The sequence below is a fragment of the Bipolaris sorokiniana genome (genome assembly GCF_000338995.1).
Source record: "Bipolaris sorokiniana ND90Pr unplaced genomic scaffold COCSAscaffold_3, whole genome shotgun sequence".
Classification (NCBI taxonomy): Eukaryota; Fungi; Ascomycota; class Dothideomycetes; order Pleosporales; family Pleosporaceae; genus Bipolaris; species Bipolaris sorokiniana.
In genome coordinates, this window is record NW_006911897.1 from 2,522,208 (window position 1) to 2,545,151 (window position 22,944).

General features: G+C 50.3%; 11 protein-coding genes across 11 annotated transcripts in view; 4 read left to right on the forward strand and 7 right to left on the reverse strand.

Annotated features, from left to right (window-relative positions):
• The window catches only part of COCSADRAFT_137205 (uncharacterized protein), a gene marked incomplete at its 3' end in the record, with an annotated part of 2,252 nt that extends 1,364 nt beyond the window's left edge, over positions 1-888 (reverse strand). Inside the window, exons 1-2 of the mRNA XM_007699190.1 lie at positions 347-888; positions 38-272 (exon numbers count right to left, since the gene is read on the reverse strand). Of these exons, the coding sequence (XP_007697380.1) occupies positions 38-272; positions 347-446 (335 nt within the window). The 5' untranslated portion in view covers positions 447-888. The remainder of the gene's footprint in view (positions 1-37; positions 273-346) is intronic.
• A 1,790-nt stretch (positions 889-2,678) lies between these two features.
• Positions 2,679-2,984, reverse strand: COCSADRAFT_54190 (uncharacterized protein; the record flags this gene model as incomplete). Its single annotated transcript, XM_007698481.1, has 1 exon — positions 2,679-2,984. A coding segment is annotated over one exon (306 nt), but the record flags the coding sequence as incomplete, so codon positions are not given.
• A 1,969-nt stretch (positions 2,985-4,953) lies between these two features.
• On the reverse strand, positions 4,954-5,642 carry COCSADRAFT_352839 (uncharacterized protein; the record flags this gene model as incomplete). Its single annotated transcript, XM_007699191.1, has 3 exons — positions 4,954-5,363; positions 5,453-5,543; positions 5,610-5,642. 3 exons carry the CDS (start codon positions 5,640-5,642, stop codon positions 5,029-5,031), a joined length of 459 nt encoding a protein of 152 aa, XP_007697381.1. The 3' UTR covers positions 4,954-5,028.
• Positions 5,643-6,338: 696 nt separating this feature from the next.
• Positions 6,339-7,059, reverse strand: COCSADRAFT_83075 (uncharacterized protein; the record flags this gene model as incomplete). The annotated part of the gene is made up of 2 exons (XM_007699192.1): positions 6,339-6,910; positions 6,984-7,059. Coding segments are annotated over 2 exons (648 nt in total), but the record flags the coding sequence as incomplete, so codon positions are not given.
• A 378-nt stretch (positions 7,060-7,437) lies between these two features.
• On the reverse strand, positions 7,438-8,423 carry COCSADRAFT_137211 (uncharacterized protein). Its single transcript, XM_007699193.1, has 4 exons — positions 8,350-8,423; positions 8,223-8,268; positions 7,891-8,165; positions 7,438-7,837 (listed from the first exon to the last, which is right to left on the reverse strand). Exons 1-4 carry the CDS (start codon positions 8,353-8,355, stop codon positions 7,592-7,594), a joined length of 573 nt encoding a protein of 190 aa, XP_007697383.1. The 5' UTR covers positions 8,356-8,423; the 3' UTR covers positions 7,438-7,591.
• A 228-nt stretch (positions 8,424-8,651) lies between these two features.
• On the forward strand, positions 8,652-10,053 carry COCSADRAFT_112005 (uncharacterized protein; the record flags this gene model as incomplete). Its single annotated transcript, XM_007699194.1, has 3 exons — positions 8,652-8,788; positions 8,832-8,919; positions 8,965-10,053. The coding sequence occupies 3 exons, from the start codon at positions 8,652-8,654 to the stop codon at positions 9,922-9,924; spliced, it is 1,185 nt and encodes a 394-aa protein (XP_007697384.1). The 3' UTR covers positions 9,925-10,053.
• A 289-nt stretch (positions 10,054-10,342) lies between these two features.
• COCSADRAFT_158179 (uncharacterized protein) lies at positions 10,343-11,611 on the forward strand (the record flags this gene model as incomplete). Its single annotated transcript, XM_007699195.1, has 3 exons — positions 10,343-10,354; positions 10,407-10,553; positions 10,610-11,611. The coding sequence occupies 3 exons, from the start codon at positions 10,343-10,345 to the stop codon at positions 11,609-11,611; spliced, it is 1,161 nt and encodes a 386-aa protein (XP_007697385.1).
• Positions 11,612-12,722: 1,111 nt separating this feature from the next.
• Positions 12,723-14,414, reverse strand: COCSADRAFT_57850 (uncharacterized protein; the record flags this gene model as incomplete). The annotated part of the gene is made up of 1 exon (XM_007698484.1): positions 12,723-14,414. A coding segment is annotated over one exon (1,692 nt), but the record flags the coding sequence as incomplete, so codon positions are not given.
• Positions 14,415-14,929: 515 nt separating this feature from the next.
• COCSADRAFT_112015 (uncharacterized protein) lies at positions 14,930-16,735 on the reverse strand. Its single transcript, XM_007699196.1, has 3 exons — positions 16,612-16,735; positions 16,171-16,558; positions 14,930-16,052 (listed from the first exon to the last, which is right to left on the reverse strand). Exons 1-3 carry the CDS (start codon positions 16,625-16,627, stop codon positions 15,398-15,400), a joined length of 1,059 nt encoding a protein of 352 aa, XP_007697386.1. The 5' UTR covers positions 16,628-16,735; the 3' UTR covers positions 14,930-15,397.
• Positions 16,736-19,056: 2,321 nt separating this feature from the next.
• COCSADRAFT_158183 (uncharacterized protein) lies at positions 19,057-19,487 on the forward strand (the record flags this gene model as incomplete). The annotated part of the gene is made up of 2 exons (XM_007699197.1): positions 19,057-19,305; positions 19,371-19,487. The coding sequence occupies 2 exons, from the start codon at positions 19,057-19,059 to the stop codon at positions 19,485-19,487; spliced, it is 366 nt and encodes a 121-aa protein (XP_007697387.1).
• A 1,412-nt stretch (positions 19,488-20,899) lies between these two features.
• COCSADRAFT_34622 (uncharacterized protein) lies at positions 20,900-22,885 on the forward strand. The gene is made up of 3 exons (XM_007698465.1): positions 20,900-21,223; positions 21,278-22,620; positions 22,676-22,885. The coding sequence occupies exons 1-3, from the start codon at positions 21,078-21,080 to the stop codon at positions 22,771-22,773; spliced, it is 1,587 nt and encodes a 528-aa protein (XP_007696655.1). The 5' UTR covers positions 20,900-21,077; the 3' UTR covers positions 22,774-22,885.
• The last annotated feature ends 59 nt before the right edge of the window (positions 22,886-22,944 follow it).

Consider the following 22,944-nt stretch of genomic DNA (forward strand, 5'->3'; position numbering starts at 1 on the left):
GGAGGGAGGGAGGGAGGGAGGGAGGGGGGGAACTTACGAAAGACTTCCATCGTGCTCGAGGATGTTGTGCTTGCTCAGGGTATCCAAGCCCCAGGTTGAGCCGCCGGGGTTGGTAGTAAGGGCAGCGGTGTGCAGGAGAACGGTGACGTCGTCGCTGATGTTTAGGGCGGTCTTGAGGGCGTGCTTGAGGATGTCGAGGGTGAAGTTGCGGCCGTTGTGGGGCAGGAATTCGTGGTTGGCGAGGGTGTTGAGCATGGGGCAGGGTCCACGGGCTTGAGAGGAATGTTAGGTACTTATCCTACGAGAGATGTTTTGTAGCAAAAGGTGGATCTATGTTTAAACTTACAGTCGCCGGTTCCAGCTGGGTTCCAGGTATCCATAGCACCCTGGGCGCTGACTACGCCAACAGCCGCAAGGGCAACAAACGGTACAGATGCAAAGCGCATATTGTCGGTTTTGCGGGGTTTGTAGAGAGAATCTGTGGCGAGAGGGAAGTCGAGCAGGCGTGAGGATAGAGTTCAGTCTACGAGATATCCATGAGTCTCTTATACCACTTTTTTTGCGCGCCTCGGTCAAACGACCAGCGCCACCGCAGATTGCTCTCCATGCGTACAAGGCCTTGTTTCTAAGCCAAGAAGGGGAAAGGAAATTTTAGTAAGTTGCAAAGGCTTAGCGGCACCTCGGACGTATTCACTTATTGTTCCCTACTATGGCAGCATCCTTCCCCAGTGCGTGCGCCCTCCCCTAGGACCATTTTTCCATTACACGTGCCTCTTACTGCCCTTTTGTCACCCGGTCTCTTGAACATGTCACGCCTTTGTTCCCTGGATCTACGTCGAATTGTGTAACGTTCAGAGCCAAAACAAAAGTGGTTCGGATTCGCTGGGGGAGAGAACCCCAGGTAGGTTCGCGGTCCTCGCCCCTTGTCTCGCAGGTGGGCCAGGTCTAGGATGGTGGAGCCATGGTCGCTCGGCCCGCGCGACATAACGTCAAAGTAGGTGCCTGACTCGAATGCGTGGCTCCGGGACTAGCCCCGGCTACTACGACTTTGTTATGCTATGCTGACCTTTCTTCCTCGTTGTATTGCCAGCATCAGTCTCACACATGACTGTATCATTGCCACTCGTGCGCGCTGCTGCTGCTGCGAACACCTAGTCTGCTGACTGTCTGGGGCTCAGCTAGGCAGATGGAACATCCACCAACACAAGATAACATCATCATCAATACATCGCCATCATCAGCAAAATCGTGGCTCAATAGGTTCCGTCGGGCGACTACATACACGAGACATGCTTGACTTGCAGCGCAGTCTGTTTTGGTAGTAGTGGAGCTAAACTCAGGGATCGGAGATTGCACTCCCGCTAAACTACGACGGTGCGCCACACCCTTTAACCATTTCCCTACAACAGTATGCCTATCATGGCATCAACTCCAGAGTAGAACATGTCATGAAGTTGCCAAGTCATGTAAACAACAAAGTTTATTCTTAGACAGATAGACGCACAGTACATCACTATCGAAAAACTTACCGCGGCTTTACTAGCAAACGCATCTTACCCCCTTACTGCGCAGAAAAAAATGCGACACCATCCCAGCATTCGCATCCTTTCATCATACTCTAAACAGCAGTTGATGTTGGGCAGGCCCCTCCCTCCCACTCCCTCGGCCGGGCCGGGGGGCGACCAGGGTTAATCCTCTTTTTTAACAAACCTACATTCGCCTTCCCCGCTGCAGAGAGCCACCATCGAAACATCAAGGCCGGAAATCTCCCCATCGCGTCACCCCATGCCCAGGTGCTGTATACACACCAAGAGTTACTATATGCACCTGTTTAAATGAAAGTACGATGTAGCATTGAAGCCAGAAAAAAGGGACCTATAAATATCGCATGAAACGCATGGAGTGTGCGGTCGGAAACGCACGTCATAAGGCTGGGATAATGCTATACTACAACTTGACGTCTACAACTTCTGTATTATCATAGACGGTGATGGAAATAATGTTGTCAGTTGCTTTCTCAGCGCAGAACACACAAAGTAACATGCTACGCATGTGAAGGCCGCAATACACCCTAGGAGCCCACACACTCTGTTTGAAGTACACTATATATTCAACCCACCCCACCCACACCGCCCAATCAGCACCCACGTATTTGTGAGCAAGCCGGGCGCCCGCATACAAGCCAAGCCAATTGGCGTCTCCGTGATTCTAACGCCGTGCATCTAGAACTTGGCTCAGCACAAACCCCCCCCTTCCGCCATACATGCCAAAAAAAGTTCCGTGGGTATGTCGTGTAAACTTCCTCTGTCATTTTGCTTTTTTTTAGTTTTGTCCAACGCATGGGAATCGGGAATCGCGGGAGCTAGGGCGCATAGTGCTTATCTTTCCGCACGGAATGCCGCCGAATGGAGGAGAGAGGGAGTCTTGGGTAAACTACAAGGGCCCCCCTCTTTACTTGACTGGTGGGTACCCGTGAGACGGACAGGGTATTAATTGTGTGTGTGTGTGTGTGTGTGTGTGTGTGTGTGTGTGTGTGTACACTGCTTTCGACTACATATGGCCGAACCGAGGTATGTTTCTCAAAGCAGCGCAACGACTTCTGCTTTAGATTTGAATTCGGCGATTTGCTTTGCAGTGCAACCTTTTAATGCGCCGGCCGTCGTGCGAGTATCCTTGCGGACACCGTTTTCCAACAAGAACTTGACGGTGTCGACGTGGCCCTGTTCGGCTGCAAGATGGAGCGCTGTCCACCCGTTTTTGAGCGTCGCCTGGTTCATATCTTGGCCCTTGTTCTTGAGCACTTGAAGCACTTTGACATGGCCTTTTTGGGCGGCGAGCAAGTATGCGGTGCGGTTTTTGTTGTCACGCGTGGTGAGCACTTTGTGGTCCCATTCCAGAAGCAGTTTTACGGCGCCGACTTGATTGTTTAGCGCGGCGATGTGGAGAGGGGTGCGTCCGTCGACATTCTTGATGTGGATATCGATACCGGGTACGGAACGCAAGGTCCGCAGGATCTTGGTATCGCCGCGCTTCGCCGCCAGATGTGATGCGGTCCAGCGCTTTGGTGTAAGGGCATTGATGGGACATTCCTGTTTCGACACAAGTTCGTCGATCCTGGTATATAGCTTGTCTGCGACTGCCCAGTGTAAAGCATTGCGTGGACCAGGCCCCATTGACACCTTGGTTTCTACCTTTGGCGCCGGACCAAGTGTCAGACGCCAGACCATCTCGTCGCAACACTTCTGGCTCGTTTCGTAGCGCTTGTTGAGGTCTTCGAGTTGCTCGCTCCAATTGTACATCTTCATCGCGTTCTTGAACCACTTCTTGGGTGCAGAGTCGTCACATAGGAAGTTTGCCAGCTGTGCCGATGCAAACATGATTCCTTTGAACAGACCAATATAGACGACGCGCAGCTTCTGCTTCAATCTTTGCATGTCGTCATCATCCTCGGGCCGTATACTGACACGCTCGTGGCTTTTGGCAGTATAAACATAGTAATCGGACGCAACCTCGGCCAAATCTATCATGGCGTCTTTCTCAGACGTGTATATTTCTTCCATCTGGTTGGGATGTTAGAGTGGTTGTACATAAAGTCAGAAATATGCGTAATCTATCATACTGAGAAAACCATGAACAAGGCGGCAACGGGGATAGCCACATAGGGACCACCGACTGCTGCGCCCGCCCCGAACAGTTCTTTCATCATCCCCATATTTTGCGACACCCTGTTGAATCTCTCCGGACGCTTTTTTGCCTCCAGCTTGCTCCCTTGTTTACTAATAAACGACAGCATCACTTTGTATCCTTTATCCGTCTTGAGATCCAGATCCGGTTGGTTGAGTCGTTTCCTCAGTTTTGCCTGGACCTTTTGCATATGCTCTTTCTCTGCGCCATCAGCATAGAGTGCCTTGTAAGCTTCTCGCCAAAGATTCGGCTCCTTCTTTCCGTGCTTATTTGAATTTGTCATTGTGGTCTCGTGCTTGCGTGTGTGTCAATGGATGATACCACAAAAGGAGATGTTGACAAGTAAGGCGTTGGTTTGGCCGAGCTGAAAAAGTGTTCACGAGCGAGTACCCGAGCAGCATGACTGCCTGATAAACCTGTTGTGATGACTAGAGTTACACCGGTTCACCTGATGGGTGCACAGCCCCCACCGTTAGCTGCGGCTGATGTGGGCGGTTAGAAGCCAATGGGAATTGTTGGCGCTTGATAGAACGAGAAGAGGGGCCAAGTCGCTGACAAAATGATAACGCGGTGATCCCGCGGGCAGCCCTAAAGCGAGCGTAGAGAGTTTAGCGAGCAAGTAGGCGCATTCGCGATGGCTGCTCAGCCACATCCGTAGATGTGAGAACGCCAGCACAGCCTTGAGTGATTTATTCAGCCATCGCAGTTGACATATACGAGCATCAGAGGTGCCTCAGCAGATTTTGATACCCTTCCAAAAGATATGACGTGCTATGCATGAGCTCTCAGACCAGATCTGGGTGGGCATTCGGAAAATTGCAGCCTACATCTTCCGCTCGATTTCCTTTTGCCCTCCAGCTAAGATGTCTGAATTAGAACTGCATATCATTGGTTTACAGTGTAACAACCCAGTCCAATTTTTTCAATGCGTTACCATGGTTTAGTACAAGTTGACGGTATGGACTCTTATGGCGAAACTGTTCAGAAGTTAGCGAGCAGAACACGAGCACTGAATGAAAATGAAGGTAGTAACTGCACAAGAAGTCAATGATATCACAGTATGCAGATAAAAGGGAAAACATGTACTTCTGGAAGTGAAGTAGAAAGAGAAGTGAAAGACAAGTATCAAAGACCCATGATATGTTGTATTAATTCATGTGGACATCTGCCTCAATCGCTGTACGTGCGGTTTGCAACGACATATTAGGTCGATACCACACGATGGAAACTAGAATAGTCCAGCATACAAAGCACTCAACTTTTATCCTGAAAACTCATTGCCTCCTGACTGAGTCGTGCAACTGGAATTATACAACCAGGTACTCAGTGAACAAGGACACTTCCTTAAACTTGTTCCTCAGCTGACACATCGAGAGTGAGTTCCTCCTCAATAGCCTCAGTCTTTATCTTTTTGACAGCGAGCAAATCATCAAGCTCACTACTCTCCTCAGACTGGGACTCAGCGGACTCAGTCTTGAGCTCACTAGCCTTGCGCTTTCTGATAGAGGGCGAAGGTGTCGTGGGATCTTCTGCCTTGGCCTTGACCCGGGACCGCGGTGTCTTAGGAGTAGCGGGTGCTTGAACAGGAGTGCTTGTAGCAGAATTCAAGCCCGTGGCGCCCGATACGTTCTTCTTCTTCCAAGAGTACAGGCGACTCTCAATGGCCTTGGCAGTGCACTCTGGAACGGGAACATCAGAATTGTGCGTAGAGAAGGGGTACAGGGAAAGGAATAAGATGAACGTATGTTAGCAAAGATGGCAAACATACCGACTCCAATATCATTGATTCGCTGAGCGATCTTGGCGCAGAGGGACTTGGAGAAGCTGATGTTGCACTCCTCAAAGACAACATGGAGGATCTGAAAGGCGCGTCAGTGACTGTGGAAATAGACATAGGGGACTGGGGCAGTGCATGGTTTACTTACAATCGCGTCTAGCTCGGGAGTCCACTTGGGCATCTTGACGGTTGGGGATGAAGATCTGTTGTTGGATCAGTAACGGCAACAGGGCATGTAACAAGAAGACCACTCACCGATTTTTGTGATTTGTTTGAGGTAGTTGGTGCGCACTGCGATGTAGGTGATGTAGGCTAAGAAAAGGTGATTTGAGTGTCAGGTGAAGGTTAAGTAGAGAGAAAGAGGGATGGATGATTGTGTGAGGAGGGGTAACTTTATGTCAATAGATCAGTAGCTGCACGGCGAGAATAAAGCAAGGCAGAAACCTCACGGTGAAGGTGAGTCGGCAACACTGCGAGGAGGCTAGGGCCCTGCTCTCATACCTGATTTTCCTCACCTTGGAGAGTGTGACTTAGAAACAAGGCATTATGGCAACGCATGCGAGGCAGATTTGTAGAGGTAGAAGGCTGTAACCAACTCACGACCTAAGGCGATAGTGTTGCTTTTCAGAGGTTTGTGTGCACTATTTGGTAATTTGCATCATGACTTCAAAGTTCTGCGATGCACACGAGAAAACGACACACAGATAACGAGCTATGTCTACAATAATTCATATTATAATCCCTAATGCTGTAACCTTGCAAATAACTCAAGTACATCCTACCTGAAAAGAATTACAAGTCAGCTATTCCAGTGGTTCAAGACTTTGCCTTGCGAGACCTCTCACTCTGCCTGGGTCAGAGACGGCATGCCCTATACCTACATAATACAGTCATTTTCTGTCTCTCCATTTCCCTTCAAATCTTCCTGCATATTACCCGTTACTTCTTCTACTGCCGCAGCGCTTCCTTGTAGATTCAGTGTCGGTATAGGGCGCCTCTTCTTTTTGTGCCACTCCCTCCACAAATGGCATACATGCTCCCTATTCGCAGGGTTCTTAACATGAATACCCAGCGTCATCGGTATGCCATATTCTGCTTCTGGATGCGCATCCCTGGTCTCCTGCTTTATTGCTGTCGTGCTGCTCCTTTCATTCATCTGCCTCGCCTCAAGAACAAAGTAGTGCGCCCAACAAGGCTCGAACTTGAAGACTTGTTCGCGTCGCCAGGGCGTGCGTCTCGTGGTATTGTTTGCTTTTCCGAATGGCAACTTCTCAGATTCGTCTAGAAGGTCGTCGAAAACTTTCTCGCAGATGTACGTGAGGGAAATCTCGGTGGGGGTTTCTTTTGCGCGCAGAAGCCACCACTTGCGGAGGCGCTGGACAACGTTTTGGTATGCGATTTGGGGCATAAGACCACACGGGGGAAGTTCGCAGCCGAAAAGTGGAGGCACTTTAATCGATATTGTGTTAGTGCTTGTAAAAAATGATGCTGTCCAGTCGCAAGAGATCCATTGTAAACGTACTGTATGGCAGCAAAGCAAGCTCGTCCTCAGGGCGCACCGTACCGTTCTCATCTTGCCTGTCATCCTGGTTAGATGCGTCATTACCGCTAATAATTTTGAAGGGCAACTCGCACCGTTCTGGAGAGTCTTCTACGATGTGTTAGCTATTTGACATGCCGTATAATTTCTAGGCGGAATTAGAATACCTTCGTATATTGTCAGTGACTGTATAGCGCCTCGAGGGTTGGAACCAGATCCTATCCAAGCCATGGTTAACGATGGCATTCAATGCAGTAATACTGCTGCGCTGAAAATGTCGAGGGGTTGGGGTAGGGAGAGTGGGTGGTGCAGGGTAAAGATAAAGACAAAGAGCGAAGTGAATGTTAAGACTAGGGAGCAATCGTTTGTGCCTGCCTGGTCAAATATGCAAACGCAAGCACACAAGTTAGCATTTGGATGAGACAAACACATACATGGAAGGATGATACTTTTTGAAACAGCAGGAATATGTGCATACAAGATTTTGAAACGAGTCATATGGGTACTTGATCACTTGAGGAACCAAACTATGATTCTATCACTGTCAAAGCTTGAAGACGGTAAAGCCCCTCAAAACTATACTGCAGCAACTACAAAGCCTTGCCCATGAACTTTCTCTTTGTGTAGCTCAACCACCACTTGCTAGGAGTGTTGGTATCGTCTGCGTATACCCTGTTGAGTAACCGTGTTGCCAACTCCTGGCGCATCTGCATGATGTACTGTCGCAGCACTTCGGCCGAGTTCCTGTCTGGAGGCGCTTCGAAAGCCTGGTTCAGTGGGAATCCAGCGTCGCCAGGAATTGCAAAGTTTGTATCAAGAGCGGAGTTCATGACAGCCTGTTTGATTGAGTCAGCCCCGGCTCTATATTCTTGTCGCAGCTACCACGTACCTTCTCAGCTTCTCTCCGGCTCATGTTGGGCTTGATCTTGCCCAGCACTTCGCTCACATAGAGGATGCCATAGATGAGCACACGGTCGGCTGCTCCCTTGATCTCAAAGTTGCGGAAGAATGTGTTGGCACGGAACAGGGCGAGAACCTCATCTAGGGGGTCGTAGGAATCGTGTGAGGCTTCAATGGTGAGCTCGGTAACATCTGCGGGCAGAGCAGGCAATTGGACAGCGGGCCCACGAGTGCGTGTACGAAGAGGAAGGAGGGCAAAGTTGCCTATTGTAGCAGTCAATCAAGGTATACTCATCAAAGTTGGATGGGGGAGCGTCCTACCAATCAATTGCTGGTTGGGCTCATCGAGGAAGACTGAGTGGTAGGCCTGGCGGGGTGTCAGCTATCAAGATGTTTGGGGATGTTTTCTTCGACAGTACTCGTCTGTCTGCGATAGTTCAAGACTCACAGGCATTTTGGAATGTGGGTGCCCGCAGATTGTTGTTCTGGGTCGTGTGCTTTGAGCTCGGCGGAGGTGACGGCGTAGCTCCGCTGGCCGACTGTATGAGGTGTGCTCGTAGGGCTGAGCCGTGGGGCGGGGGTGACTAAGCCGCCGACAATTAACGCGTCTCTTCACGCGGCGCGTCTGCCCTGACTTTGTTAGCACCAGCCCAGCATCCTACACATTGCAACATCCCTGCACTCACCGCTCCAACCTGACCTCAAAACCATACAAAGTGCACCGAATTGACACGAATCAATTCTCTCACCATGTCGGACATTGAAGATGAAATGGACGTTGATGCGCCCGTTGACAAGTCCGTCAGCTTTGGCGGAGACTCGAAAAAGGGCAAGCGGAGTGCCGCCAATCTGCCTGTAGAAGCTGAAGACACATTGCCATGGTATGTGTCTACATGTGACACGATTGCACCTTTCCTAAAGCTTGCATAGGGTAGAAAAGTACCGACCAGCATCTCTCGACGACGTAGAAGGCCACAAAGACATCATAGCCACAATCAACAAATTCGTCGACTCAAACGTAAGGTCTTTGCCCTGTACAAAGGCCACTCGCTAACCCCAGTAGCGATTACCACATCTTCTCCTCTATGGTCCTCCAGGAACTGGAAAAACTTCGACCGTCCTGGCACTCGCACGACGCATATACGGAAACAAGAACATGCGGCAGATGGTTCTCGAACTAAACGCATCAGATGACAGAGGTATTGAAGTGGTCAGAGAGCAGATTAAGACATTCAGCAGTACCAAGCAAATCTTCTCTGCCGCACCCAAAACAGGAGACTCTTCGCTGGCAACTTTCAAACTCATTATCCTCGATGAAGCCGATGCCATGACTTCCACTGCTCAGATGGCATTGAGACGAATCATGGAGAAGTACACAGCAAACACACGTTTTTGCATCATCGCAAACTACACACACAAACTCTCACCTGCCCTGCTCTCCCGTTGTACGAGATTTCGATTTTCGCCGCTCAAGGACCAGGACATTAGGCACCTAGTCGACAAGGTGATTGAGGAGGAAAAGGTCAACATTACACAAGACGCCACCGATTCGCTTGTCACTCTGAGCAAGGGTGATATGAGACGAGCACTCAACGTGCTACAGGCGTGCCACGCTTCCAGTACACCACTCCAGCCCCCAGGCAAGCCCGCGGTCGACCCGAGTTCAATCGTGCGTGACCAAATCACTCAGACTACCATCTATGACTGTATAGCAGCCCCACATCCTTCAGACATCAAGTACATCATCGAAACACTGCTGTCTAAAAATGACATGACAGAGTGTTTGCGGACCATAAATAATCTCAAGACATTGAAGGGACTGGCGCTCGCAGATATTCTAACAGCGATTAGCGAAGAGCTGGTCGCGAATGATGTGCCGCCACAAGTTATGGTGACATGGATGTCAGGTCTGGCAGACATTGAGTATAGGCTGAGCGGAGGTGGTAGTGAAGCGATCCAGACTGGTGCAGCGATTGGTGTTGTAAGGACAGGGGTGGAGCTTCTGGAAAACGGCAAGAGGTGATGCATGCATGCCCAATGAGGGGCTCGTCTTATACTAAGCAAGAGTGAAAGTGACGAAATGCTCAAAATGATACCATTTAGTTGTCGCCATGGCAGCGTGATCAACACGAATCCACACCTAGAGTATCCCAGTTGTGAACGGACCCTAACTTGGTGGGGCATTTGTGTATCAAAACACGGAGATTCACCCCGGTGATAGGATGGGAGCCACGTTCGGCGCTAACCGCGCTAGTCAGCCTTCACGCGACCCCAACGCGCAGCCTACTGAAGTAGCCTAGATATACTCCAAACACCACCCCATCAATAAACAGCGACCTTCAAAACCACCCACTGATACTAGAATTGAGTTGACCTTTTCGCTGCTGTGATCGATATTGGGTCAGCTATTATTTTCGAGAATTACCCCTCAGTCTCTAAACATGCCCGTCAACGTAGGTCTTCTTAAGAACCAGATAAGCAGAGTTTGTAGCTGAAGAGTAGCAGAAGGGAAGAGGCCCTACAAGAAAGCGGCTGAGTACGCGCCGGAGTTTTGATCCCATCCCACTTCCTGTATCCAAAGAGACCGTCAGCCTGCAGGAGCGACGATTTATGAGTGGCAAGACTAAACGACCGACTAGGTGGCGAGGACCGGTGAGTCGCATTGCTCGCTCTTGATTCTGGGATGTTATCTTAACCTTTTTGCATAGAAGAATGTAGATGCGACTCTGACAACCTGGATGGAACACCCAGCGCCCGCCGTAAAGTCGCAGGCGGTGGTGCGATCAACACAGAAACAGATACAAAAGTCAGAGAACGAGCAAGCAAAGCCGCAAAACGTTGAACTCAGATTCTCATTCTCGGTACCACCTGATGAGCCTCCAGCCCGGAGAGGCCGCGAAGAAGCATTCACCCAAAGTTTCTCCGGACTTACTATGACTGGCAGCGCAAACCGGTCCGTCTCTGCAAATCCACCTCAAACCAGGGCGTCACCATCTCAGGAACCGCGCCGGCATTCAGAGTCTACCTCGCAAGCACCCCAGCTAGCGAAACCAAAGAAGAAGCGAGAAGGTTATGGCTTCAGCTACTCTGAAACCTTCATGTGCGACTCAGATGATTACCCAGACACTGAATGCGACTGGGATTCTGATGAACAGCATCCATCGGACCAAGACACTGGCTACTCTGCGCAACCCAGCCCTTGTCTCAACTGGAACGGAACAGAGAAAACTCCGCGACCGACTTCCAGAGATTCAACATCGACAATCGAAGACCAGTCTTTCAACGATCTTGTGGTTTTGCGTGACGTCGGCTCGTTCCATCTCGCGCGCCCCCAGCGCGTTCTACCTTGTACACGTGCCACCCGAGAAGACACGCTGCGTCTCAAAATCCGTGCCAAAGCGCTCGTCGCCCGATTTGAAGAATCTAGTGACATCCAAGCACAGCTGCTAACTCGCATGGAGCGCATGATGTACGCTGAGCAGCAACGACAAAGGTCGCCCGGTCAATCGAATTCCATGGCCAAGTGTGCACTCAAGCTACGCGATTTCCTGCTCAAGGTGAAGGAAGAGAGGGTTGAGACGGGCGAGCATTCCACAATTGTTGAGCATGAGATTGAGTGGGCGGAGTGGTTGGTTGAGGCTAGTCGGACGGGCGTCATGCATGTCCGGAGTGAAGGGTGCACGTGCCGTCCGGATTGGGATCCGGAGTGAGAAGTTGGGAAGGGTGCCGAAGAAACTTATTACATTGGAGGATTTGAGCCATACGTGGACTCGCAAGTGCGGTCCTACACTCCAGCAGCATGTTAAGACGATCTTTCCTGAAGCAGCTCTTACGCAGAGGCCCCGATAGCCCCGTGCTATCCGTGTTCCGGTGCCATGCCAACGATACTATGTCCGAGAATTCAAGGCACTGCAAGGCAAAGCTAGACAAAAGCCGGATCTAGCACTTCCTTTTTAAGGATGCAAGCAAGAAGACCCTGATCCGAAGTCGCTAAATCTTATATCTGCTACGCTCATCGAACGCAGATTCACCTTTCAACTCGAGACCATACCAAACCAAGTATCCAAAGCCATCAAAGCAAAAAATATACATTAAGCAATCTCAATTTTATCCTACACGCGTCTTACTCTGATCTATGGTATCAACCACGTGCACACCCTCCATCCACAACCAACCAAACCCAAACGATCAAACCCGGAAGAACACTCAAGATAGAAAAACCCCTCTGTGTACGAAGCGAGCCTGAGCCACAATGTTGCTAGCGTGGATCATACTTCCTGCTCTTCAAGCAAGAAAAAGAAGAAGAAGAAGAATAAACCATGAGAGGCTGATTGCGTGCCAAAAATGTCGAAGCAGAACGCCCAGAAAATGCAAAGAATCGACACAAGTTTTGCCCCTCTTGTTGCCTATACGCGCGTGCACCGAAATGTGTGTATAGTGTCGCACAACCGCTTTCCACAGCAAAACAGCAGCAGAAAAAAAAGAGAGAAGTAAGAAGGAGAGACTCCAATCTGTGTTATCCCCCCCTGTTGGCATCTCCTCACTTCACAGACGCGCGCATCCACCTAAAAATACAAAGAAAGAGAAGACTGGAAATGTGCGTTTGATCTACGTTCTTCCCCAGTTCCTTCCGTCAATTTCGGAGTGTCAGCCATGTAATTCTCTCCTCCATTTGTGCGAGCAACCCAACCTCACAAACGGGCCAGGTCGCCACAAACAAAGAATGCGAAGAAGAAAGAAAAAGACCGGACCAAACCTTGATCACTATCATCATCTCCTCCTATAGATATCCGAGACATCCCTGCCCCTTCCATTGCCATTTCCATTCGCATCTCTGCGCTCGGGGCTCCTCGACCGCGTGCGCGCATCCCGCCTCTCCTGCACAAAGTTTCCTCTATTGCCGCCTCGATGGTCGCGGTCACGATCGCGATACGCGCGGCTCCGATCAGTACGGTCGTCAGTGTAGCCCTCGCGGGAATTACCAGAGTCGCGGGAGCCGCGGCGCGGACGGTCGTCTGGTTCACGGGAGCGACGGTGTCCGTCTCCGCCGTAGCTAGGGATGTAGGTGTCGCCGGGGGGGACGGGGCCTCTGCGTCGGTCTGCGCTATCGGGACCGTAGCGGGGGACGGGAGGGAGCGGGTGGCGGCCGTCTGCTGGGGGAGCGGGGAGGTTGTTGTGGCCGCGGTCGCCACCGCCCCAGTTTGGACGTCGTTCGCCTGGGGGAGGGGGTGGAGGTGGTCGGTGTTCGTAGCCTCGTCGGTCGTAGCCGCCACCGCCACCGCCTCTGAGACCGCGGTCGACGCCGGGTGGTCCTCGATCCTGTGGGCCGCCGTATCTTCGGTCGTTGCTTTGCCATGGCTGTGGTGGTGGGCCTTGGCCTGTCCATTCTCCGTTGGGTCCTCCACCTACAGTACCACCTTGTGGCGCAGGAGGAAGTGCTTGTCTTTGGCCACGCGCGTTCCGGCGATCCAGCTCGTGTGAGTCGGCAAAGTGAGGAATGTCTTCTTCGCGCATCGGTAATGGTTCTTCTCGGAAGTATGGATGGTCGATGGCATCAATCGCGTTGATACGTTTCCGCCAGTCCAGTCTCATGAGGTCCTTGATAAGCGAGAGTCCAAGGGGCGATAGTTCACGGAATCTTTGCGCAATATTTCCTGTACTTGTTGGGAACGCGCGAATAGGTTCCGCTCCTGGTAGTTCGTTCCAGCCCGGCATGCTCGTATCATTCGGAGACCCAACCAGCTCGAAGATAATCTGTGCCTGATGTATGTCGCTTTGACCGGTGAGGATGGGCTTGCGCTTGAACATTTCACCAAAGACACAGCCTGCGCCCCACATATCAATCGCCGGTGTGTATCTTCGGAGTTGCAAGAGCAGTTCTGGCGGTCGGTACCACCTAGTAACAACTAGTGAAGTGTATTCGCGTTTTGCCTCACCATTACCCCTGCCTCTTTGTGGAACCGGTTCGTCGTAGTGTCTGGCAAGACCGAAATCGGCTATCTGCAGTCGCCCAGAGTTATTGATCAAAAGGTTGGCTGCCTTCATGTCTCGATGTAAAATATGGTTGTCATGTAGGTATGCTAGACCCTTGAACAACTGCAGCATGTAACACTTGATCTGCGGTGGTTTGAACTGGACTTCGGGATTGTCGAGGAGACCTGACAGATCGTGGTCCATGTACGGCGTGACCATGTACAGTATTGCACGTTTCCTGCCTTCGGTTTTGGGCCGCTCTACAGCCATTTCTTCTAGTTTCAGGACGTTATCGTGTGACAGCATCTTGAGGAGCTTGATTTCTCGCAGCGCCGTGATGGGAAAACCATCTTTCTCGTTGTGCATCAAAATCTTCTTGAGCGCAAAGACATGGCCGGTAGATCGCTGACGCGCCTTGTGGACTTCACCAAAAGTGCCTTCGCCCAGTTTCTGCATCATCTCGTACTCGCCGATCTTGCAGCACCCCTTGAATTGGCGCTGGAGGGTGCGCGACGGGGGGGCACCCGCCGGAGTCGCCATACCGGCGGTGGTGTTAATGATACGTGATCCTCAAGGGTCCGCAGGCACGCTTCCTACTCTGGGCTAAGTGGGCCGCGGCGTTAACGTATGCAGCGAGGGTGAGCGCGATGTATCGGTCGGTGTCTTTGCAGCGCTGAGTTTGTGGTCGCGATGGCGGGCGCTGGTATGGGCGGGGGGCTCGAGGCCAAAGCTGCTGGGCAGAGATGACGATTGTGGTCGGGATTGTCGCGGGTGAAGGAGCAGAAGCCGCGATTGACGGTTGATGGGGCGATCTTGGCACCGCAGTGTTAGCGTAGTCCGCGATCGACCTTAATCACACCTCACCCACCAAAAGCGTCACAGTGCCATTGCACCCCAGACACTGCAGGTAAGCGCATTGTTGCACTCCCCAAAGCTGACGCAGGTATTGATATTTCCGCAGGCTCAACAGACACGATGCAACCTACACGCTCTCGCATGGGCCCGCCCAAATATGCGCCGCACCCAAACCACCCCATCCACATCCACCCGGTCAGGCCGCTATACCGATTCATGGCAACGGGTCTCGGCGCGTCAATGTGGTTCTTCGTATGTTAGAGATCTGGTAGGAGCGATACAGGTGCTAACAGGTGCAGTTGATGTACCGCGCGAAGAAGGACGGCCCCGCGCTTTTGGGCTGGAAGCACCCATGGGACCATTGAACAATGAATGCAGGGCGTTGGGCGTGGAGAGAGAGCCTAGAAGATATCCACACGAGGCATGCTCAATTGCACAGACAATGGAGTGCTCGAGATAGACACCACAGCCAGTGGCTGCAATGTCCCGTGTGAACAGCGCCAAGAAGTTCGCATCAATGCAAAATAGAGCAATCGCGTCATATGCAGTTTTGTTGATTCTTCATTTTACGGTTTCATGAAATTCAGAGTGATATCTATGAATTTAGTTTTTTTAGACATTATGCGAGTCTGCACTCGCCTTCAGCAACTCTCACCAGTCTTCGTAACTTATGCGGAAGGCTTCTCAAACAGATAGTGGCTGACACCCCATGTATCGCCCCCATTCCACCTGAACAACTCGGAGCAAGCCATGTGGAAAACCTGCCACCTATTCCACCAAGTCAACGCACCCTCCTCTCCATACGTCTCTACCAGTCCTTTCCAGATACTCTCCTTGTTCTTCAACATGGTAACCAACCAATCCTCACACGTCTTTGAGTAGTGCATACCAGACACCCACCACTGGTTCTTGACTCTCAAGTCATCTTGGAAGTACAGCAATAAATCAGCCGAAGGCATAGTACCGCCCGTGAAGAAATGCTCCGTCATCCAACCCTCTTCGAAATCATACGGAGTCGTGCAGTGCGCAAAGATATGAACAAAGAGCTTGCCACCAGGTTTCAGAGCAGAACTGACTTTACGCAGCAGAAGCTGGTAATTCTTCATGTGCTCAAAGAGCTCAATGGAAATGACGCGGTCGTATGCCTCGGGCTGGAACTCATAGTCGACAACATCGCCCGTGATGATGGTCAAGTTCTTTAGTCCTTTTGATACAGCAACGCTGTCAATGTACTCTTTTTGTGTTTTTGAGTTTGAAAAACCAGTGATTTTGGAGTTGGGGAACATTTCCGCCATGAAGAGGGATGCTGAGCCCCAGCCACATCTATGACCATTGTTAGCCATCTCGTGTTGAACATATTGCTTACCTGGCTTCGGGATGCACGTGATTTTCGTGCGGTAAATGCTGTAAACGCAAAATCAGAGAAGAGATGGAAACTTACCCAAGGTCCAAAATGCTCATTCCATCCTTCAATTCGGCCCTCTCGATATATAATCGCATCATGGCAATCTCGGCCTGCGCCAGCGTCTCCCCGCCCTTCTCATACAAACAGGCCGAATACTTCATCCGCGGGCCTAACATGCCCTTGAGAACACTCGTCCCTACCTCATAGTGCTGCTCGTTTGCCGTCGCAGTCGCAATTGCAATTGGCCTTTCCCGGAGAAGCTTGACGTACTTCATCTTGGTCTCGTAAGCAGACTCCAGGGACGTAGTTGCTATCGACTGTAGGCGATCGGCTAGCTGGCGCCTGATTCCTACACGGATCACCGCATGTGGGAGGTAGCCATTGTCCAGGAGGGGATTAATAACCGCATCCGAGTTGACGAGGTCTAGCAAGTGATTTAGTTGAGTTGAGATGGTATACGGTTTGGAAGCTATGTACTTGATATGTAGTTCATGGCGGGCAACTTGCTCTTCCAGACCAGCGCTTGCAGCCGCGTCGACGTGAGCGAGGGGAATGTGAGTATGGCAAAAAAACGAATGTCTTCTACTCTGGACACGTGAAGCTATCGTCTACCTATACGCTCTGCGACTCGGCTCCGGAGGGTTTTGTAGTGTGCCAAATAAGGCTTAGCGGCGGGTTAATGACGTCAACCATTAGTCGACATAGTCCGTCCATCGCTGAAACCGTCCGAAAACGGTCAACAACGGAGGATTTGGTCGCTTTGTGAAGATTGTGAGATATCTTTTGGTAAATTCTGCTAAGTGGGAAGTTAGCCAATCAAGAGTTTTGCGCCGAGCCACGTGAGATGAGAGTAAGTGCGTATAAGTTGGCCAATGATCTCTCGCAGCTAGATATAAGGTATTTGAACTAAACAGTAAAGGAGGAAGTTATGGCATATGAGTGGTTAAGATGGCCATGATTTTATGCAATATGCTCTGATCCTTGACTTCTTGTCATATTCATCGCCCGCAAACACAATCACTATGGGCGAAAAAAAGAACGTAAGATTGTATATTGTACTTAGGCATGTAGGAGGGTGATCAATCTAACAAATACTAAGATCCATCTAAAATTGGAACAAGAGAGACTACCAGACAATGCACGTGATCATACACGCTGCTTATTTTGCCAAAAGATAAGGCACACGACAGTGAGGCTGTTGACTGCTGTGTGTGGTATGTACTTATATATATACTTGATCGCCGCTGTAGTCAGAAGTTTGTTCGATACAGTCTCCGATCCATGTCTGATGAATAGCATGGAAATCCGATCATTTTGATTGCTGATCGCTGCCGTAATCATTTAACGAACCGATGACACAGTCGAGGTCTCATAACTATGTCCAGTCCGTCACGATCGCACAACACGCAACCACAGAAACAATGCATACAAGACGGTAATGTAAAAGTATAATCTTCGAGTGAGGCTGGATAGAGAGTTTTAGATACGCTTGCAATGATGAAGCGACAATCGAATACTACATGCTGATGCCTAAATAATAATTTAGCCAGGAAAAAGAAAAAAACCATCTCTTATTTAGTACAACAGAACCAAGTGAAAACGCTGATGCAGCGAATTGTGCTGCGGTCTTTGTAATTTTATGCTACTGGGCGTGACTCGAGGCACATGGTCACGTGTAAATATAATAACCGGCCGGTGTGCAAAAGCTGACATCTCACCCAATTGCTGAACCGTCCCAGCGCTGACTTGCTGTAACATGCATCATATGGCAATTACCGAAACCCTTGCCACCAATTTCCTGATGCAATGCAACTGCCGAAGGAATAAGAGAAAGCTAACAACGACCGGTTTTAAGCTACCTTCGCTTCATCTTACCGGCCGAAAGCAATGATGTGCGAGGCGTGAAGCAATGCTACATTCTCAAAAATACGCAGAAATCAGGGCAGTAAAATGCTGTTCACCAGTTTCCTGCCAAAAGTCATGTTGTACACGCCAAGAAGCGTCAATACAAGAGGGCTGCGTGTAGTAGAGATCATCCAAGTATATGTAACGACCTTCGGCGGTTTTTCTCTGTATAAAAACAGATATGCGGACTACTGCTATCCCTGCGAACAGCCCTGGCTGACATTGTTCGCTCTTCACAGAAAACTCACGCCACTGCTGTTAAGCCACAGTACAAGGCTCGATGGCTGCGACCGATTAACGGACCGACCCAATGGATTTCCACGAGATTTTTGACTCTGCATCCGACCTCGACCCATTAAACTGCTGAATCTAGGGTAAAACCTAGTAGCATTCGTTTCCCCACAAAATTCGCTAATCGTTCCCATAAGTGTGAAGGGCCCCCGGAATAAAGCCGGTGAGGCCTCAAGCCAAGTGACCACCAACTAGGATAGAACAGCACTACCATCTAGCGCTGATCTGTCTGATGTCAATGGTACCAAGCTAGGAATTCAAAGTTTACCTTAGCGATGATTACAGAACAGCATCAGGCTGACAAGGATAGGGCGACTAGCACTATACCAAATCCAGCATTATGTGACAACAAAGCTATGTACCCAGCCGACCTTTCGCTGATTCAGATGTCATTGATTGTTGAAAGAGGTACTGGGTTATAGTATTCGACTAACCAAATTGATATTATGAGTGTCCTATGGTGTTTTGTTACGTCTTTGACCGAAAACTGCCATACCTGCAGCGACCCCTGCATTTCTGGTGGCGTGGGAAAGGGGGCAGGCAATTGAGCGGCAAACGAAAAAAACCTGGGGTAGTGTAGGCGGTATGGCCGAAGTTCAGCTGTGAGTGTGACACTAAAAGAGGGGGCAAAGACACGTATAAATCTACACCAGTTTGCCTCGAGTAACGCACAAACATCTACCCCCGAACACTGACTGCCTGAGAAACTCGAAACTGATTTCCACGATGCGCTTTGCGTTTCTTTCCTCGAAAATCGCTACGTCTATCTCTATACTTGCAGTACCAACCGGTCTGCATGCTAGAGTCGACGTGTTGGTGGAGCCTCGGGCAACTCCTGCTAAGCCGGCGCTGTGTGTGCGCGACCCCAGCACCACGAAAGAGCAGAACGAGGCTCAGTTCGATGCTTTTGTGCAGGCCTTGATCTACAAGCCTGATATTACTGAAGCATTTTCATATATTGCCCAGGACTATGTTGTAAGCATGCTTCGTTCCGGGCGAAGGGATCTATAAAGTGAGTTGACCTCAGGCTGCAACAACAGAACCACAGTGTTTCAGGGTCAAATGGATTTGACACTGGATGGAATGCTCTGTCGCTCACTTGGGACCCGTCAAGCATCACGCCACTAGACGCAACGTTCCGGTATCCTCAGGGCTAGGTGAAGTATAAAAAGCAGTTCAAAGAGGTTGTTGGGCGGTTCCGTATGGATGGTGGATGCATTGTTGAGCACGTGAGTGTATCTGTCTTCAAGGAGCACGCCAGGGGTACAACGCAAGAAACTGACTTGAAATTGTGCAGTGGGCCCAGAACGAAGAACTCCCACTGAAGGCCCTGAAAGTGAAGAGATCACACCCAAGCCCTATCACCCATTGCTATACCTCTTAAGTAACTTTCGAGGACCTTGAATGATGTGTTTCATGCACAATCTTTCAAGAAACAGTGCCACAATGTGGTGTTTGGTGTTCATCTCTGTGAGATGGACCTGCCATGCGACGGTCAAGATGACAATCATGAATCTCATATAAGTATCAATACAGGGGGAATTTCGAATGGAGAGTAACGATGATACCCAAGGGCAAAGTTGAGATGTATGAGACATGAGACATGAGACATGAGAAATGAGAAATGAGGTTGTAAATGTAAATGCGAATGTGTATGAGATTCGGAGGCGTGAATCAGGTTTAATGCACAAGGCTGATTTCTCGTCCTGATCCCCCTTTTCATACAGTTCGTCATTCTCCTGGTTAGCTTTTAATAGCAGGCTTCTACCCTGAGCGGGCAGCTGCTCAGGCTCAATGCACTCATCTCATGCTGGTGGCTGTGAGACCAGATTCGATAAGATAAAATCAAATCAACATAATGTGGATTGCAACAAGTAAACTAAGAAACTCGGCAAGAGATGAATGGATAAGAGTTAGGCCTCCAATTAAATATGCGTGTGGTTATAGGTCCCCACTGTTATGTGCTTTTGTAGGATCTGATGGTTTTACGATGTTACGTTGGTGGTTCTTCATGATTGAAATTGGAAAATTCCGGCTGCGGGATTTGCCCAAAACTTGTACACTCCGCAATATGGCGCAAATATGTCACCTTCCTTATTTTACGCATTATTGACCGGAATCCAGGAGAACCACTCAGCTTAGTCCATGGTAACTCAAGTGTGGATATGCATGCTTTAGTCTTGCAACGGACACTTCACAGTCTGACTGCATCTGATAAGCTCCGGTGTCACAGCGCCTACAGCAGACCATTGGGCTCCTTAACAGCTACATGGTGTTTCTGCAAAGTCAGCTGGAGCCGTCGAAGAGTCGCAGCGACGAAGAGTGGGAGAAGGGAAAAACAGCGGACACGCTCGGGCACGTGAACAGTTCGCGATGGAACTGCCGACAGTTCGGATCAACGCTCATCTGGCGTGCATGCATCGCCCCGTCCCTGCAGCCTTTTCTTTTAACCGGTGCAGCTGTCTCGGCGTCTCGGATCTAGCCCGAAGGATTCGCTGGCGTCGCGCGGCGTCTGCATCCCCTGCAGTGTGTACAGCGCCGATTGCGGGCGCGGACTTTTGACTCAGGGCTCCCCGCTAAAAGCACTCGAGAATTCGCTCAATCCTCACAACCCCATACTTCGCACTACACACGTCATCTACTGTTCAACACATTCGTCCCAAGACACTCTCGCCACTTATATACTCTCCAGAAAAATCTGCACGCGCAATTGACCAGAGCTTAACTCAAGAAGCCGCCTCTTCAAAATGTCAGCATACACAAACGGACACACCCACGAGTCGGAGCGGATAGCCCACACGGAAGAGAAGCATCTTCCTGGAGGATGGGTGGTCCTCAAGTTCGGTGGTACAAGTGTTGGCAAGTTCCCGGAGAATATAGCGGACATTGTCAAGTACGACGCCCATTCGAATGCGCAAGATGAGCACAAAGCACTAACCCTTCATAGAGTCGGTCTTCAGACGAATCGCGCCGCTATAGTCTGCTCTGCGCGCAGCAACAACACAAAGCTCGAAGGAACCACCAACCGCCTCCTTCGTGCCGCTCGAGCTGCCGAGAGACCCAACCACCGGGCCTACGATGAAATCGTCGAAGCCATCCGCCTTGACCATATCCAGGCGGGCAAGGATATTTTGAAGAGCCCGGAAATTCTGGCGTCTTATACCGAAGAGGTCAACGCCGAGTGCGAGAGTCTGATCAAGATCTTGGAGTCCGCCCAGCATCTCGAGGAGGTCACCAACCACACCGAGGACAAGATTATCAGCAAGGGCGAGAAGCTGAGCTGTCGCTACATGGCTGCGATACTGAACGATCGTGGCACGCGTGCCCAATTCGTCGACCTCAGCGACGTGGTCAAGCCTAATGCACCCATCAAAGGAGGATTGCAGGAAAAGTTCTACAAGGACTTGGCTGCCGACTTCGCTAGCCAGGTGGAAGCATGTGGAGACAAGGTCCCGGTCATTACCGGTTTCTTTGGAAATGTGCCCGGCGGTCTCTTGACTTCAATCGGACGCGGATATACGGATCTATGCGCTGCCTTGGTTGCCGTTGGCATAAAGGCGAAGGAACTGCAAGTCTGGAAAGAGGTGGATGGAATCTTCACCGCCGACCCGCGCAAAGTCCCTACCGCAGCGCTTCTCCCCAGCGTTACTCCTGCAGAGGCTGCTGAATTGACATTCTACGGATCCGAAGTCATTCACCCCTTCACCATGGAGCAGGTTATTCGCGCCCGCATCCCCATTCGCATCAAGAACGTCATGAACCCACGCAATGCTGGAACCATCATCTTCCCTGACAACCTCCGGGATATTGACGACCGTGCGCCTTTGAAGGATACCGGACTCTTCCGCACTCGCTCTTCGAGTCTCCTTACTCAGCTTGAAGGGCCTAAGCGACCCACCGCTGTGACGATCAAGCACAACATTGTTGTACTCAACGTTCACAGCAACAAGCGCACTCGTGCCCATGGTTTCTTGATGAACATCTTCAATATCCTTGACAACTGGCGATTGTCTGTTGATCTCATCTCTTCGTCTGAGGTGCACGTGTCCATGGCCTTGCACTCCGAGTCTGCTCTTCTAAGCGGCGGAGGTGAGGACGACTACAAGATCCAGTCCAAGGATCTCCAAGGTGCTGTCAATGATCTTGGTGCCCTTGGTACCATTGACATTGTACCCGACATGGCTATTGTAAGTTTGGTGGGTAAGCAGCTGAAGAACATGATTGGTATCTCCGGCAAGTTCTTTAGCGTGTTGGGTCAGAACAACATCAATATCGAAATGATCTCGCAAGGTATGTCATAATTTTACTCATGTGTTTGGAAAATTCAGCCGCTAACTCGGCGTAGGCGCCAGCGAGATTAACATATCTTGCGTCATTGAGGAGCGCGAAGCCGACCGCGCCCTTAATGTTGTACATACAAATCTTTTCACATTCTTAGAATAGGTCTTGCTTTGCATCAGTGGAGTTGGATACCATTTGAAAAGACTTACTGCATAATACTAAAGCCATGTCTCGTTTCATTTTCGCATACCCCTCTCACAGTGTTTCTCGTCTGGCTGGCGCTTCACCTCGAATTGCGCGTTTGCAGGTTTGCACAATGTCCAGAACCTGACA